Genomic DNA, 16264 nt, shown 5'->3' with positions numbered 1-16264 from the left:
GCAGGCTGCAGCAGATGGAATAGCCTGCTATCATGAAAACCCAGGATGCATCCTTTGTCAGGATGGGTCAGCAGTTTTTCCAGTTTCAGTTCATAGCAGAGGTGCTCCAGAAGTGATGAGCTGGGGTTAAGATGGAAGATTGGAGATTGCAGGCAAAATGTAGGAATTTCAGGTTCTCCTTTATACCCTTACCCATGTGGAGGGAAATCCATTGTTTCTCCTTGTCTGGGAGCACATTGGCAATGGAGAATCACATGATCAGGTCAACTGTCCATGTCTTCTTTTGGGGCCATTGGCAGACTTCCAGACAACACGTCCACAGCTAATTCCCTGAGATGTATATTAGACTTAAGGAATGTTCTTTGCCTGTCTCAGAATCCTTCCCATTGTGATGCCCCAGAACTTAATATGTCTAATACAAGCACAGATCCAATCTTACAACTTCACATACAAAAATAATACATATATATAAGCAGCGTAAACAGTGAATCACCAGCTTTCATTAGACACCTAACTTGGCCCACTTGGCACAAGATTTGGTGCAAATTTAGGACAGTGGTTACAATAGTGGTTCTCATGTTCATTTTAAATTCCAATAATGTCACAGTTAGCTTCTGCTGAAGGAAGTGAGAAGCCAATAAAACCCCAAATCCTCACAGTGTGGGAGATGCATAATTTTTTTTAAGTGTAATGTCCCCTCAATAAAGTAGTACAGGGTGAACCTCTCTAATCGAACACTTTCTAATCTGGCAACATCTGTCATCCAGCATGGTTTTAGTTAGCCAAATGTACACTTACCATGCAGGTGGCCAAATTTTCTATGGTCCCGTAAAGTTTGTTTACAGCCACCAGTCCTGGCTCTCAGTGTTCTGTGCTGGTCTTCAGCTGTAATTTACTGCTAAATGTCTTCTAACAGCCCAGTAAGCAGTGGAAGTGTTGGAAGTGGAAGTGCAGCTACACGATATTTACCTTCAGTGGTTCGGAAAATTCTCTTTTTGAGCACTGGTCAGGTGCCAAAGGTGCCGGGCGAGAGAGGTTCAATCTGTATACCATTGTATGCAGCATCCTTGATGATTCCATTTCAGCTGAACTGTAAATAATCTGTTGGAGCATTTGATGCATAAAAAATATATGCCATATTTTTCAGTTAAACTCTACACATTTTTAAGAGTTTATGACTGAAGACTTTTGCATGACTCACAAGAAACATTTAAAAACTTGTTTTCACTATGCCATTTGTAAACCTAATACATTTTCTGTAAATGGGTAATAACCAAGTAAACATTCAGCTATGTTGGATATTTTCACAATTTGCCCTTGCCTGTCATAAGTGAGTCACATAAATCACAATTATAATGTTAAAAGCTTAGTGCAAACTTGCTACAGGTGCTCACCATATCCATTTTTATGCTCCCATTTTTGTCAGAAACTTGCAAGAGATGAAGTGGTGAAAATTGCAGACAGAGTAAGGAGGAGGGGGGCAGAGCTCAATTGTACCCTAAAATTTTTCCAGCACAACTGGCCCTGATTGCTCATCAGCTTTGAAAATCAGGTCCTTCGTTGCTGCAAGTAAAAAATCTAGGAACTAAATCACTCAAAATTATTAGCCAGTTTTGAAAACTTGGTTGAAGATGTGTGTATTCTTAAAGCATTTATTTAGCTCTCAAAGAAATGCAAGAATTCTATATAGAATTCTGTGTTCTTTAGAATGTATCTTTTTTTTTTTTAATTCCAGGTGTATTAAAGTGCAAGAAGGACAAAGCTTATGAGGGAGGTCAGCTGTGCCCGAAGTGCGTTAGCCCCAGACAACTGCAAAAACAAGATTTTCAAAACTTGAAAGAACTTTCCTGTACTAAACCTATTATACAATCGCCACTGAAAAAGAACAAGAGCGTTGATGAGGAGGAAGAAGAGGACAATTATGAACTTCTTAAGGAGGAGTTTCAGCCATCTCGATGGAATGTTACTCTCAATATGACTGATGAGCATGGGAACATAGTGAACTTAAACTGTGAAATGAAGAAACCAACAGACTCTGCCAAAATTGAGTGGAACCAAATCAATCCTCAGGAGATTGATATCAATGCTACAATTTCACTTGATTTTGAATGCCCAATGAAACGAGAAAACTATGAAAAATTATGGAAACTTATAGCTTATTACAGCGAAGTGCCTGTTAAATTACAAAGGGAATTTGTGCTCAGCAAAGAGTCCAAAATAAGTTATGAGTACCGTCAAGATTCAGATGATGATGCTCTTTATTACACAGGTGTCAAAGCTCAAATCCTTGCTGAACCTGCCTGGGTTATGCAACCGCTGATAAACATCCAACTAAATAGACGCCAGAGCACAGGGAAACAAGTGGTGCTGTCTTTTTTTACCCAGTTTTCTCAAACAATTCAGATGAAAGACGTACAACAGCACAGGCGCAGCTGGGTGATGATAGAGCAACCTCAGAACTCAGAGACATCCCAGAGTGTTGTGGAAGGCTCAGACTGCTTGCTGAGCTGCAATGTGAGAGCATCAGAGAGTCCTATCATCCAGTGGGTGTTGCCAGATGGGAAAAAGCTGACAGCTCCATTGAATCAGAAAGACAGCAGGTTTTCCATCCTCAGCAGCGGCCAGTTGATGATCAAACAAGTGGGTTACACTGATTCTGGTTTGTACCACTGTGTTGCCCAGGTGAGAGATGATGCTGACAGAATGGCCTACAGAGTTTTAGTGCAGCCTCCAGTCATTCAGCCCACTGACCCTGATATAATGAGGGTTGAAAAAAATGTAGGGGACCCAATAGTTTTGCCCTGTAGTGCAGTTGCCGTACCAGAGGCACAGCTGAGCTGGATCCTTCCAAACAGCCAAGTGCTTAATGATTTGTCAAACTCATCCAAAGGGTATATATCCCACAATGGCACTTTGTTAATTCCAAAGAGTCATGTAGGGGACAGTGGTTTTTACAGGTGTGTGGCTGTCAATCAGCAGGGATCAGATCAGTTTGCTGTTAGGGTCTCAGTAAATAAGATGGTATCTGACAGATCATCCAAAAGGATAAAAATGAGGAAACGTCCACGTGTGAAAACCTCTGGAAAAAGAAGAGGGGGGGTGATAGTAGATGATGGGGGATCAGGAGAGGAAGTCCCAGCTGAGTCCCAGCATAAAAAGATTCACCTGAAGGACCGTGAAATGTCTATTAAACAAAAGAATGACCTTGTGCCTGAGGTTCAGGTTAAAAAAACCAAGAAAGGCAGGAGGAAAATGAAGTTATGGAAAGGTACAGACAGAACCCAAGACAGCAATGTTGCAGAAGGCCGTAGGGTATTTGAATCTCGGAGGAGAATAAATATGTTAAACAAACAGATTAATCCACAACACTGGGCTGACATTTTGGCAAAGGTCCGTGGGAGAAACCTTCCTAAAATGACAACAGGCTCTTCATTAACAGCTACATTACCATCAGTCCTGCAGAAAGCCACTGCAGCTCCTTCTCCTATCGCCGCTTCCTCTCAGAAGCCTACTCTAGATAGTGCAGCCAATGGGGAAGAGTCTTCTGCTGATGTGTCACTCTTGGGAGGGGATGAGATGTTCCCAATCACTATTTCCCCTACTGTTTTAACACAAGATTATAGCTCAGATCAAACAACTTCTGCTCAACCCACATTAATGGGCACAGAAACCGAGCCCTCCCTAAAATTGCAGTCTTTAGGAACACGTAAAAGTATATACACTGTAGAACCATCCTCTGTACACGCTACGTACTTTACTCCCGTCTCTCCAACTTTACGCTCACATGATAAGCAGCCGGCTGATGTAAACACTGATTATCCACCAATGGCGGAAGAAAATGCACATACTGTCACCGAGGAGCCCCGAGGTGAACAAATAACAGCTAGCTTGCCCAACATGCACAGCATTTTGTACCCAGTGGAAAATGCAGCTATAACAGCACTGTATACCATGGAGGAATCTTCCTCTTCTCCTGAACTGCCAGTGGATGCTACTGGCCTGGCAGAACCTCAGACTGTTGCCTATTTCCCTGCCGCCTTGGAGACAGGTTCACAGCACAGTGAAGTGGATGCAGAGTCTGTAACTTCCAAACCTTCTCGGGGGTATAAGAGCAGCTATCTAGATTTAATAATCACAACTACTATTTCTCCTGCTGCTTCACCATTTAAGGATTTTGTGGCTGGAGATAGCAATGCCACAAAGTATCACCTCCAAGAAATACATATTGATCAGACTAAAAGTATGGACGTTGACTTTAACACAAATGTTCAAGTTTTCAGACCAATTTACGGCAATACCAGTGAGGAACCACAGACTGACAGGGATCTAGAGATTCAGATAAGAGGGCCTATTAGCAGCCCTGGGAGCTCTGAAGGCGCTGCACATGAAAACATGCCCATTCCAAAATTAGACTCCATATTTGCTTTGACAACTACTGTTGCTCCTGTTAAAGAAACAAAGTCTGTAACAACTGCTGCTTTATTTGGCAGCTTGACCATTATGCCCAAAGTTACAGCTCCCTCTAGAACGACTACTACTACTACTAGCACACTTCTTACCCAGCATCCCAGAAGAAGACCTCTTGGGAGAAGGAGATTAAGGCCAAACAGATTTCGACAAAGGACAAAACCTATTCCCGCTCCTGCTCTTACAACAGAGGAGATGCCTATTGTTCAAAAACCATCTAAAATAGAAGATGCTGCTGGAAGTTCTCCTAGAACTGTTGTTGAGGATGATCATAAAACTTATGCTAAAATACAGATTAGTAAACATAATCCTTTAGAGACGATTGCTTCCTTGGTTACAGAGGCAAATGTTTTAGATTGGCTGACTAAAGCCAGAGACACAGAGGAAGCTTTTTCACTGAGGCCTACTGCTTCTCTACCTGAAACAAAGCATGCAACACTTTCTAAGGCTGCTGAAACTCTTGGACATCCTGAGGCTGCAGTTATCACTGCATCATCATCAAATGGTGGACTTAACACAGTCTCTGTTACAGGGATACATTTAACCCAGGAACCAGACCAGAAGACAACAGCACCATGCCATATGTTAGTTAATGTGTCTGAAGATGCTTTAATTAAAACAAGTTTTGGGGTTACAGATGGTCAGGCACAAAAAACAAGCACTTCAGTTTCCACTGAGTATATTAATGTTAATAGCCTGCATAGTCCTATTTATTCAGTGACTCCAGAATTTCAAGAAGAATCCCTTTCTCTTGGATCAACAGCTCTAGAGAAGAGAATCAGCCCAAGAATATCTCAGACAGTAGCTCCCACTGTACCGCACTCAAGGGCTCCTTTTGGCACAATGGAAAGTTTTAAGGACCTGTCAATTTCAGATGAATTTTGGAACCCTTCAGAATCCTTTAAAACAGCTACAATAACCCCACTGCCTCAGCAAACACAAATTGGAACGGTATTCTTTCCCTCCAGCACAGAAAGGTCTCAACTTCTCATACCTTCAGAAACCGAGAAACCAATTATTGCTCCTGTACAAACTTGGACAAAAATAGTATCAGCTTCCTCGGACAAAAAGGAAACCAGTTCTCAAGCATTCAGTCATGATCAAATTGCTGTATACACAACTGAAAAACCTAAATCTCCACTAACAGCCACTGATTTTGTTCCATTTGCAAAACCTGCTACTCTTCCCCCATTAGTTTCAAGCTCTTTATACTTGTCTAGTCATTTTCCTACAAAAGAAAGTACCACACTCAGTCAAGTAAACTTTCCAGAGACCAAAGAAGTTGAAATTGACAGTACAATGATCACACTCAGCAAAATAGAAAATGCATTTTCCACTTCTTTTTCAAACCAAAACAGAATTAATGCAGAACACAAACAGGAACGATTTAAAGAAACATTTGGTATTAGGTCTAACAATAGTGTTTTGCTAAATCCAAACTCTCCCCATCAGTCAGCTGGAAAGGTACCGATATTTAACCAGCAACCTGCTGTAGCACCTCCAAAGCGTATTCCAGTGAGGGGAACAAGGAGGCCACCATATCTCATAATGAAAGGCTCATATCATCATTTTATAACTCAGCAGCCTTTTCACTATACCAACAAACCAGAGATAACTGCATATGCCGCACAAACAACACAGGACAGAAAAACCTATGCTCCAACAGAGCAAACTACTACAACGACAGGAAATCCATTGTACAGACCTAATCCACTTGCTCCAAACAGATTTGGCAACCAGGGACAAAACAGATACAATGTCAGCTCCAGAGTTTTTGGCAATAATTATGTTCCTGATAACAGAGGCACAGCTGGGAGACTACCAAGTCAAGGAATCCCATATTATCCCAACCCTGGAATCCCCTTTGTCTCTAATAGAACAAAGACATTTTCACATTTAGGAGTGAATCCTAAGCCAATGGTGCCTAGTCCATTTGATCCACTAATTACAAATGAGAGGAAAGCCACACAGGTCTCATCTGCTAGCATTACAATGCAAGGTACCATTGTAAAGAATATGGCGGCTCCAGAAGCAGCATTGTTCCACACTTCAAGTCCCATACCACCAACCACAACTACTACGAAGAGCATTCTTCTCGCATTCATCTCTCAAAGCATCAGACCTCAAACATCCTCTAACATTCAGTCCTTCAAAAGTGTACTTTATAATAATCAAAAAATCCCATCTGTGCCCAAGGTGGGAGGAATTATGCCAAAAAATTCTAGTGTAATTCAACCAACAACTGACTTAAGGTCACCTGGTGAAAGGCCTACAATTACCATGAAAGGTTCTCACAGCATATCTGTCCTTGCTGAAACAGATGCTGTTATCCCATGTGATGCAGTAGGAGAACCCAAGCCTTTGGTTTCTTGGACAAAAGTCTCCACAGGTAAGTTAGTTAAATATTTACTCCTGTGTATCTGTAAACAGAGACAAATACAGTAACTTCCATTTCAAAAAAACTCAATAGCATTTTACAACAATGATTCAAAATACTATATAACACTTTTGTCCATGTTAATAATTTGAAGCAGTGGGATATTTTATCTTTTAAGGCTACCCATTTCAACACATAGATAGGAGAAAAACCTCTACTGTCTGCCACTCTGAAATAAAAATGACTTTTAGAAGTTTTCAAATAGATACTTTAAGGCTGGATCTACACTACAAACATAACTTAGAAGTTGTTCACTCATTAGCGCCTCATTAGCATAATGGCAGCCGCAGCACTTTGAAAGTGCTGCTTTCGATCACACACAGCTCGTCTACATGGGGTCCTTTTTCAAAGGACCCCGCACACTTCAAAATCCTCTCATTTCTATGACCTAATAGGGTTAAAGGGATTTTGAAGTGTGCGGGGTCCTTTAGAAAAGGACCCCTTGTAGGCTTTCGAAGTGCCATGGCTGCCATTATGCTAATGGACACTGAATATTCATTGCAGCACCTCATTAGCATATCCCGAAGTGTCTCATTAGCATGCCCCTTTCGAAAGGGTGGGAATAGTGTAGACACAGCCTCCCAGAAATGGAGTAAGGACTTCGAAGTTGGGCTCCCTACTTGGAAGTTAATTTTGAAGTAAGGGAAAATGTGTGTAGACTCACTGCTGGCTACTTCAGTGTAGTGCCTAATGTCAAAGTTAACTTCAAAGTTAGTTCCTAGCATGGACGCACCCTAAGGGTCTGATACAAAGTCAATGGAGAGAATTTACTTCATTGCCCTTTGTCTCAGGCTATCAGTGCACTATATTTTTTAACATTAACATTAGCCCCACTAAAAATATAAAATGCAGTAGATGGGGTGGGAAGTTGTATCAAAAGAAATAACTTGTTTTTTAGGAGATCTAGACATCCCTGTGTGCATGTTCTCCTAGACTGGAATTTATGCTAGAGGAGCCTGGGAGCTGATTAGGTAGAGAATGCATTGCTGTTTTATGCCAGTAAAATGTTCCTGGAAAGCATGCAAGAGATTAATTGACACCCCAAAGCATTAAGGCAATATTTTGCTATGGTAATCAGCCTGATCGGAGAATACTAATGAAGTGCTGTGATGAATATGTAGCACCTTATTGGGCTAATTCTCTCTGCGGCGAATTCGAAGTTGCAAAATTTTGGGGAGTAAGGGCACTTCAGAGTTGCGCAGATACTTCGAAGTGCCTGTGGCTACATGGTATGCCGGTGCTTCTAAGTCTGATACTTCGAAGTTCCCGCACGGAGAATTAGCCTAAAGTGCTGCACATTCGTTGCAGCACTTCATTAGTATTCTCCACTCAGGCTGATTACCATGCCCTCTTTGAAGAAGGGGGCTAGTGAAGACTCAGCCTATGAAAATCATTTCCTAATGTTTTTAAGTCTTGGACTTTTTGGATGGTTGGTTTTGATGACAAAATCTGAAGCACCAAATTCTTCCACTAAAGCCACAGGATTATAGCAGAAGGCATATATCAGATTTTGCTCATATAGACCATTCTTAAGTGGGGAGTCTGTTCTCCCCATTATTCATCTTTACTCCTAGATTCTATTTTATTATTGTTCATATGCAGTAAACAGAGATGTTTCCATAAATGTCTTTCAGTGCAGTGTTGTCTGTCTTAAGAACAAACTCTCCAATTTTCTTTCTTTCATGCTATCCTCCCAGGAGCTCTGATGACAGCAAACACAAGGATGCAACGGTTTGAAGTCTTGAAAAATGGCACATTCATTATTCGAAATGTTCAACTCCAGGACCGTGGACAGTACTTGTGCGCTGCTCAGAACCTGTATGGTGTCGATAAAATGATTGTCCTGTTAACAGTTACAGCCCAGCAGCCCAAAATGTTAGTTTCCCGTTACCGAGATGCCACTGTGTATTTTGGAGACACAGTGGCAATGGAGTGCCAGGCCAGCGGGATCCCAAGTCCACACATTTCGTGGATTTTACCTGACAGGAAGATATTGCAGACAGTATCCACCACTGAGGGCAGGATAATGCTCCACGAAAATAGAACTTTGTCTATCAAGGAGACAACCTTTTCGGACCGAGGCGTGTACAAGTGCATAGCTAGCAACACTGCAGGAGCGGACAGTATAGCTGTGAGGCTTCATATTGCAGCCTTACCCCCAATCATCCAGCAGGAAAAACAGGAGAACATTTCCTTGTCCTTTGGTCACAACATTCACATTCACTGCACTGCCAAAGCGGCTCCCCTCCCCAGCATCCGGTGGGTGCTCTTTGATGGTACCCAGATCCGACCCTCCCAGTTTGTCAATGGGAAATTATTTGTCTTCCCCAATGGTACCCTTTACATACGGAATGTTTCCCCCGAGGACAGTGGGAGCTATGAGTGCATTGCAGCTAACATGGTGGGAGCAGCCAGGAGAACGGTTCAGCTCTATGTGAAGAAGTATTCATCAAACGCCAAGATCACTTGGAGCTCTCCCCAGAGAACAGATGTAACTTATGGCAGCACCCTGCATCTGGACTGCAGTGCTTCCGGGGATCCCTGGCCACGAATATTATGGAGGCTGCCTTCAAAAAGGATGATTGATTCGCTGCACAGGTAGATCACTATTCGTTGAAGCTTGTATCAATTACTCTTCCACAGTGCTATTTTTGTGCCAGTACTTGCCAGTACAGAGTACCAGCATCTCAGCAGCCCCAGACACAGGATTTGCTGGGGGCAGTAAAGGGGAGCCAGCTGAGTACCGGCTCCTCTATTTTTACAAAAAAGAGCCCTGCTCCTCCAATGAGGCTGATGCAAAGCCCACTGAGATAAAGAGGGGGGTTCTTGTTGATAGAAGAATCCAAAGCAAAAGGCTGTTTTAGAACAAAGACACTAGTAACAATGCAACCCTAGAGGCACTTGTAACACTGACAGACCTGGCTTACTAGCCACCAAGTTTGAACCTGCAACCAGAGGGGTTAAAGCACCTGTGCTCTTATCACATGAGCTAAAGACCCCTTGGTTCTCAGCCCGGGCTGTAGAGCTGAGACTTGACTCTCCCTGGTAAGTGGTCTCAGTGCCTCTGGGCTTCCATAATGAAAGGAGTCCAAGTTGAATGATCAACAGGCTGTTACAGTCACACCACTGTGTGGTAGAATTCCAAGCAGCAAAAGATTCGTGCTATGGTCTTTTCACAACATTTCAGTGGTATCTAATTGCATACCTGGAATTGTTCCAATACTACATAGATTCCTATCTGTCAAAAAAAAAAACAAAACAAAAAACCTCCTTCTTCCTGGGAAATGAGAGTCTGATGGTTTTCGGCATGCAGGCGGGGAGGTGTAGGGGGAGGATTGTTATGAAGTGTTCTCTTGGGGCAAGGAAAGAGGGAGAGCCAATGTGTTCGTATTGTAAAAGATTACAATCCACAATCTGAGCTCTCCTCTGGCTCCCTGACAGTGATGGTAGGAGAGTAGCAAGCAACAAGGAATATCAGTAAGGATGGAGGAGGTCTTCAAACCATTTCCCACCCCCCGCAATCCATAATGGGTATTCTTGCACCATTGTGGTCCTCATGCACCCCTGCCTGAACCCTCCAATGCTATCAGCCCCCTTTCCCTGATTACTCTACCCCTCCACACATCCCAAACCTACTATCCCTGAGCTCCTCCTCACACCTCCAGCCCTGACTTCTGCAGCCACAACATCCCCACCCCTAGTCTTGAGCTTCCCTATTCCCACACACACCTCAGCCCCCTACCCTCAACCCCCCATGTTCCACCCCACACTTAAATTTCTTACAGGTACTGTCATATCAACCTCAACCTCCTGCCCTGACACCCCTTGGGGGAGAATACAACAGTACTCTAAGAAATTTAAGTAATTTTCACCATTGCTACAGACTAATTGGATCATTATTGGCTCCCATGTGGAAAAATGTAGATCTTTCCCACATATTATATCTAATTATTTAAAATATATTGCAGGTTCAGACAAAATAATTAGGAGGTTAAATATAGGCATATCTTTACTAAACTGGTCATTTCTCCTGATACTGGTATCCTGATGTAATGAGAGGGCTAAAAAATCATTGCAGATGTTTAATTTGGCACGTGTAAACATGTCTGGGCTCATTTGTGTGCTCATAACTTCAGCCAAGCTGAAAAGGAACCATGGGTGTGCAGAACTTCTGTAAATAAGTTAATTTATGTCCTTTACTCTAATTCTTATGCATGCACATATACCTAGGTCTAGCCAGAAAACAAAATTTTTGTTTAAGGAAAAATTTCAAGGCTTTGCAATTTTACTTTTAATTTTGCTTTGGAACAAAAAGGAGATCTTTTTTAATTTTTTGTGTGTGTGTGTATGTGGATCAAAGAGAACTGAGGTTTCCCACAGCCTGAGTACACTGACCAACTGGCTATTCTCCATCTTTGAACAGCATATGAGGGAGGTGTATATACTGACTTTATTTACTTTATTTTCCCATTCTGCTCTGCTCCCATTAGATGAGTCCAATTCTACTGTGAGCCATTACATTTTGTCCCTTTGACCCTTTGGACAGAAATGATCTTGCCATAGTTTCTGTGCTGAAGAAATAAAACCTCTTATTTAAACAAGCAGTCATTTTAGCCTTAATAATGGCTTCTAAAAAGACCTTTACAAAAACAACTTCTATGTAGAATAGTAGCAGAGAGAAAGCCATGCTAGTCTGTATACTATCAAAATAAAAAAACAGTCAAGTAGCACTTTAAAGACTAACAAAATAATTTATTGGGTGAGCTTTTGTGGGACAAACCGGGATGGGAATTTTCTGGGTCATTATAGGGACTCTCTTGCATACTTGGCTTAATCTAATTCTTGACTCCCCATCCCACTTCTGACCCTCTACTCTCTGATTTGCTCACCTTGATAATTTTTTTCTGATTTGTCAACCTTGATTACTATTTTTGGTTCTCTGTGCCTTAAATATTGAGTCTGTTCTGGTATGGCTATGGTCTGAAGAAGAGGGTCTGCCCACGAGAGCTCACCTAATATATTATTTTGTTAGTCTTTAAAATGCTACTTGACTGCTTTTTTGTTTTGATAACTTCTATGTAGGTTTTTGTGAGAGAAGTCGCTAATGCTCATGAGATGAAATCACACTAGTGCTGTAATAGTCACTCTCTGAATTGACATAACATAATTACCAAAACATAAGTACCCACACAGATCTGTAAAATACCATTCACTCTGTTTTTTAAATCCATAGACAAAGCAGTAAGAGATGTGTTGGCATCATCACTTTTGTTGCCTCAAAATGCCAGATTATTTGCCAACAGCATTCTTAATTAATTAATATGTTCATCATAGTTTATTTCATGTTGACAAATCTAATATTTAGCCAGCTTGTGAGTCCTTCCATAATACATTTTCTTCTGTTTTGTGACCATGGCAACAAAATGGTGCTTTGTAGTTTGTGTACCAATAATTCTTCCTTTCCCCTAAGTCATCATGAGATCCATGATAAGATGATTAATTTTCTGTACAAATATAAAACTCTTAACAAAATTACTCCTTGAAATTTGTTCTGCAAGTTTGAAAAGATTGTCTGGGAATCCCAAGGAAGTGGCACATAGTGGTTTGTAATTGTGCTGATGACAGTGTTCCAGTCTCCCCTTAGTTATGGTATGTAAATACATGTGTTTTTAAAGCTTTAATTTAAAGTTTTAAGAGTTACTACATCTGAATATTACAGCATACTCTAGATGCATTCCACATTAAAAGAGTAATCAAAATAAATTAAAACAAAATTCCTTGAAGGCTAGCTGTGTCAATTTAAATTCAGAGAATAATTATTTGGTTGCAACTGAACAGAAATATGTACATTTAAAATGCAGGTGTGGCTACTGGTAGGTACATAGAATGTCTTAGAAATTTTAACATATATATATATATATAGTCATCTCCATATATATATGTATATATGATGCTGTATAATGTGTGTATGTGTATATATACACACACACACACACACACACACATATATGTCAAAATTTCTAAGACCTACCAGTAGCCACACTGGCATTTTAAATATTTTTTTGCACTCAAGTTATGGTATATGATAAAATAATGAAAGCTGATTTTTGCAGTTCATTTCCTATTCTATTTTCTTTCCCCAATTTAGCTCGGAGACCAGAAGCAAAGTGTTTGCCAATGGAACTTTGGTTGTCCGTGCAGTCACAGATAAGGATGCAGGAGACTATCTGTGCGTGGCCCGCAATATGATTGGAGATGACTATGTGGTTCTCAAAGTGAATGTGATGATGAGACCTGCCAAAATAGAACACAAGAATGAAAATAACCACAAGGTTATGTATGGCGGGGATTTGAAAGTCGACTGTATAGCCACTGGTCTGCCAAATCCTGAGATCTCCTGGGGCCTGCCAGATGGCAGCATGATCAACACCTTCATGCAGTCTGATGACAGTGGAAACCGAGTAAAGAGATACGTGGTCTTCAACAATGGGACACTGTATTTCAATGAGGTGGGACTGAGAGAGGAAGGGGATTACACCTGTTATGCTGAGAACCAAATAGGGAAGGATGAGATGAGAATAAGGGTCAAAGTGGTGGCTGAGCCTGCAACTATCAGAAACAAAACCTACTCTGTTATTAATGTGCCCTATGGAGATGTGGTCACTGTGGCTTGCAAAGCCAAAGGCGAGCCCACCCCCAGGGTAACATGGCTCTCTCCCACCAACAGGCCCATTCCTCTCCTGTCTGAGAAGTATCAAGTGTATGGGGATGGCACACTCCTCATCCAAAAGGCCCAGAGATCTGACAGTGGCAATTACACATGTGTGGTGCGGAACCATGCCGGGGAAGACAGGAAAATAGTCTGGATCCAAGTCACTGTTCAGCCTCCCAAGATCAATGGGCATCCCAACCCAATCACCTCTGTGCGGGAGACTGCTGTGAGGGAGAGCCGCAAGCTTATTGACTGTAAAGCTGAAGGCATCCCAGCTCCGCGGGTCTTGTGGGCTTTCCCGGAAGGGGTGATCCTGCCTGCTCCCTACTATGGGAACAGAATTACTGTGCATCGCAATGGCACCCTGGATATCAGGGAGGTGAGGCAGACAGACTCAGTTCAGCTAGTGTGCATCGGGAGGAATGAAGGGGGAGAGGCTAGACTGATCGTGCAGCTCCTGGTCACGGATCATTTGGAGAAGCCCACCTTCCGGGACCCAGTCAGTGAAAGAATCACAGCCACGGCTGGTCACAGTATCAATCTGAACTGCTCGGTCCATGGGAACCCTGAGCCCAGCACATCTTGGATCCTTCCCAATGGCACTGAGCTGCGGAGTGGCAGCTACCTGCAGAGATTCTACCACAAGAGGGATGGGATACTGCATATCAGTGGCCTTTCTGCAGTAGATGCCGGGACATATCGCTGCACAGCCAGGAACCAGGGTGGCTATGCGGAGAGGGTGGTTTTCCTGAAGGTAGGTGTCAAGCCAGAAATCAGCAACCAGTACAACAAACTGGTGAGCATCATCAATGGAGAGACTTTGCAGCTCCATTGCATCACCCAGCCAAACCACCGGGCACATATCTCCTGGACGCTGCCCAATGGGATGGTACTAGACAGCCCTCAAGCCACAGGTCGCTTCTCCCTGCTAGAGAATGGCTCGCTCACTGTGCGCAATGCCTCTGTATTTGATAGGGGCACCTACCTGTGCAAGGCAGTGACAGAGTATGGCACCTCTATTATGAACGTCCCAGTCATAGTGATAGCCTACCCACCCCGGATCACCAGTGAGCCAGCGCCCGTCATCTATGCGAGGCCTGGCAATGCAGTTAAGCTGAACTGCATTGCCATTGGGATTCCTAAAGCTGAAATAACATGGGAGCTCCCAGACAAATCACATCTGACAACAGGAGCTCAGTCCCGTCTATATGGAAACAAATTTCTTCACCCTCATGGGTTGTTAATCATCCAGCAATCTACGCAAAGAGATGCGGGCTTCTACAAATGCACTGCTAAAAATATACTGGGCAGTGATTCAAAAACAACCTATATTCACATATTCTAAAGTTCAGACTCCTTTAGCCATGCATAAATGCCCAATCACTGCCAAGCAAGTGCAGCAGAAAAGTATGGTTTGTAAGCAAAGGCAAGGATATGGAGGGCAGAAGAGTGAGACTGTAATTCTCATTGTCACAAACAGTACATCACTCTCTTCACAAAGACCATAATCCTGCAGCAGGAAGAGGTGACAAATATACTTAAATGATGAGGCTGATGCATCTGAGAAGGAATCTGAATTGTTTACATGATGTAATGTGACATCTCATGGCATTCCACAGCATCTGAGACCTGATGTACTGTATACATTCCTGTAGATACTCCAAAGCTATACCTTGGCTTCACAAGCACCTTAAAAATACCAAAGAAGTATTAACTGTAATAAATGAACTACAGTGATAAAAAGTGCTCTGTTATTTTGTTGGAGAGACATCACTTTCTTAATCCCCTGCAGTGCTTTTACATAACCTAGCCTTATGAAATATCTAACCTTTCTATTAATTCTTCAAATAAGAGTGATCTATCTCTAATCAAGGACATTCTGACATTAGTTACTGGAGTGAATGAACCTTTTCCAGCCAGCTGGGATGCTCCCATTGAATTCAGTCATTATGTATATTTTAAATCAGACTATGAGACTAGAAAGAATAACAGTGATCTCTGTCTCATTTTATAAATTATTGGTCTTTACAAGACTCTGATACGTTACTGTGGTTTATAATGTCAAGGTTAGTATACTGTACATTTTATAATAAAAAATATTTTCCAACCAACTTTTTCATGTTTTCATAGTAGTTCAGACAAGTATCATCTGAAGACAACATCATTACTATGAAGTAGTAACAGAGAGAAAGCCGTGCTAGTCTATATACTATCAAAACAAAAAAGCAGTCAAGTAGCACTTTAAAGACTAACAAAATAATTTATTAGGCAATGAGTTGTCATGGGACAGACCCACGTCTTCAGACCATAGCCATACCAGAACAGACTCAATATTTAAGGCACAGAGAATCAAAAATAGTAATCAAGGTTGACAAATCAGAAAAATATTATGAAGGTGAGCAAATCAGAGAGAGTACAGGGGCGGGGGCGGGGGCGGGGGAGTCAAGAACTAGATTAAGCCAAGTATGAAAAAGAACCCCTATAATGACCTCAAAAATTGCCATCCCGGTTCAAACCACAAGTTAATGCGTCGAATTTGAGTATAAAAGAGAGTTCAGCAGCCTCTCTTTCCAAAGTTGTGTGAAAATTCCTTTTCAGTAAGACGCAGACCTTCCGGTCATTAACAGAATGGCCCACTCCATTAAAAA

At 42.0% G+C, this 16264-nt stretch overlaps 1 protein-coding gene across 1 annotated transcript in view; it reads left to right on the top strand.

The window, feature by feature from the left end:
- MXRA5 (matrix remodeling associated 5) overlaps positions 1-15715 on the top strand; it is a 38911-nt gene extending 23196 nt beyond the window's left edge. Inside the window, exons 5-7 of the mRNA XM_074983329.1 lie at positions 1736-6856; positions 8602-9502; positions 13053-15715. Of these exons, the coding sequence (XP_074839430.1) occupies positions 1736-6856; positions 8602-9502; positions 13053-14961 (7931 nt within the window). The 3' untranslated portion in view covers positions 14962-15715. The remainder of the gene's footprint in view (positions 1-1735; positions 6857-8601; positions 9503-13052) is intronic.
- Positions 15716-16264: the final 549 nt, after the last annotated feature.

The sequence above is a fragment of the Carettochelys insculpta genome, chromosome 1 (assembly GCF_033958435.1).
Source record: "Carettochelys insculpta isolate YL-2023 chromosome 1, ASM3395843v1, whole genome shotgun sequence".
NCBI classification, from domain to species: Eukaryota; Metazoa; Chordata; order Testudines; family Carettochelyidae; genus Carettochelys; species Carettochelys insculpta.
The sequence above is the reverse complement of the archived record's forward strand: the minus strand, read 5'-3'. Positions and strand labels throughout refer to the sequence as shown.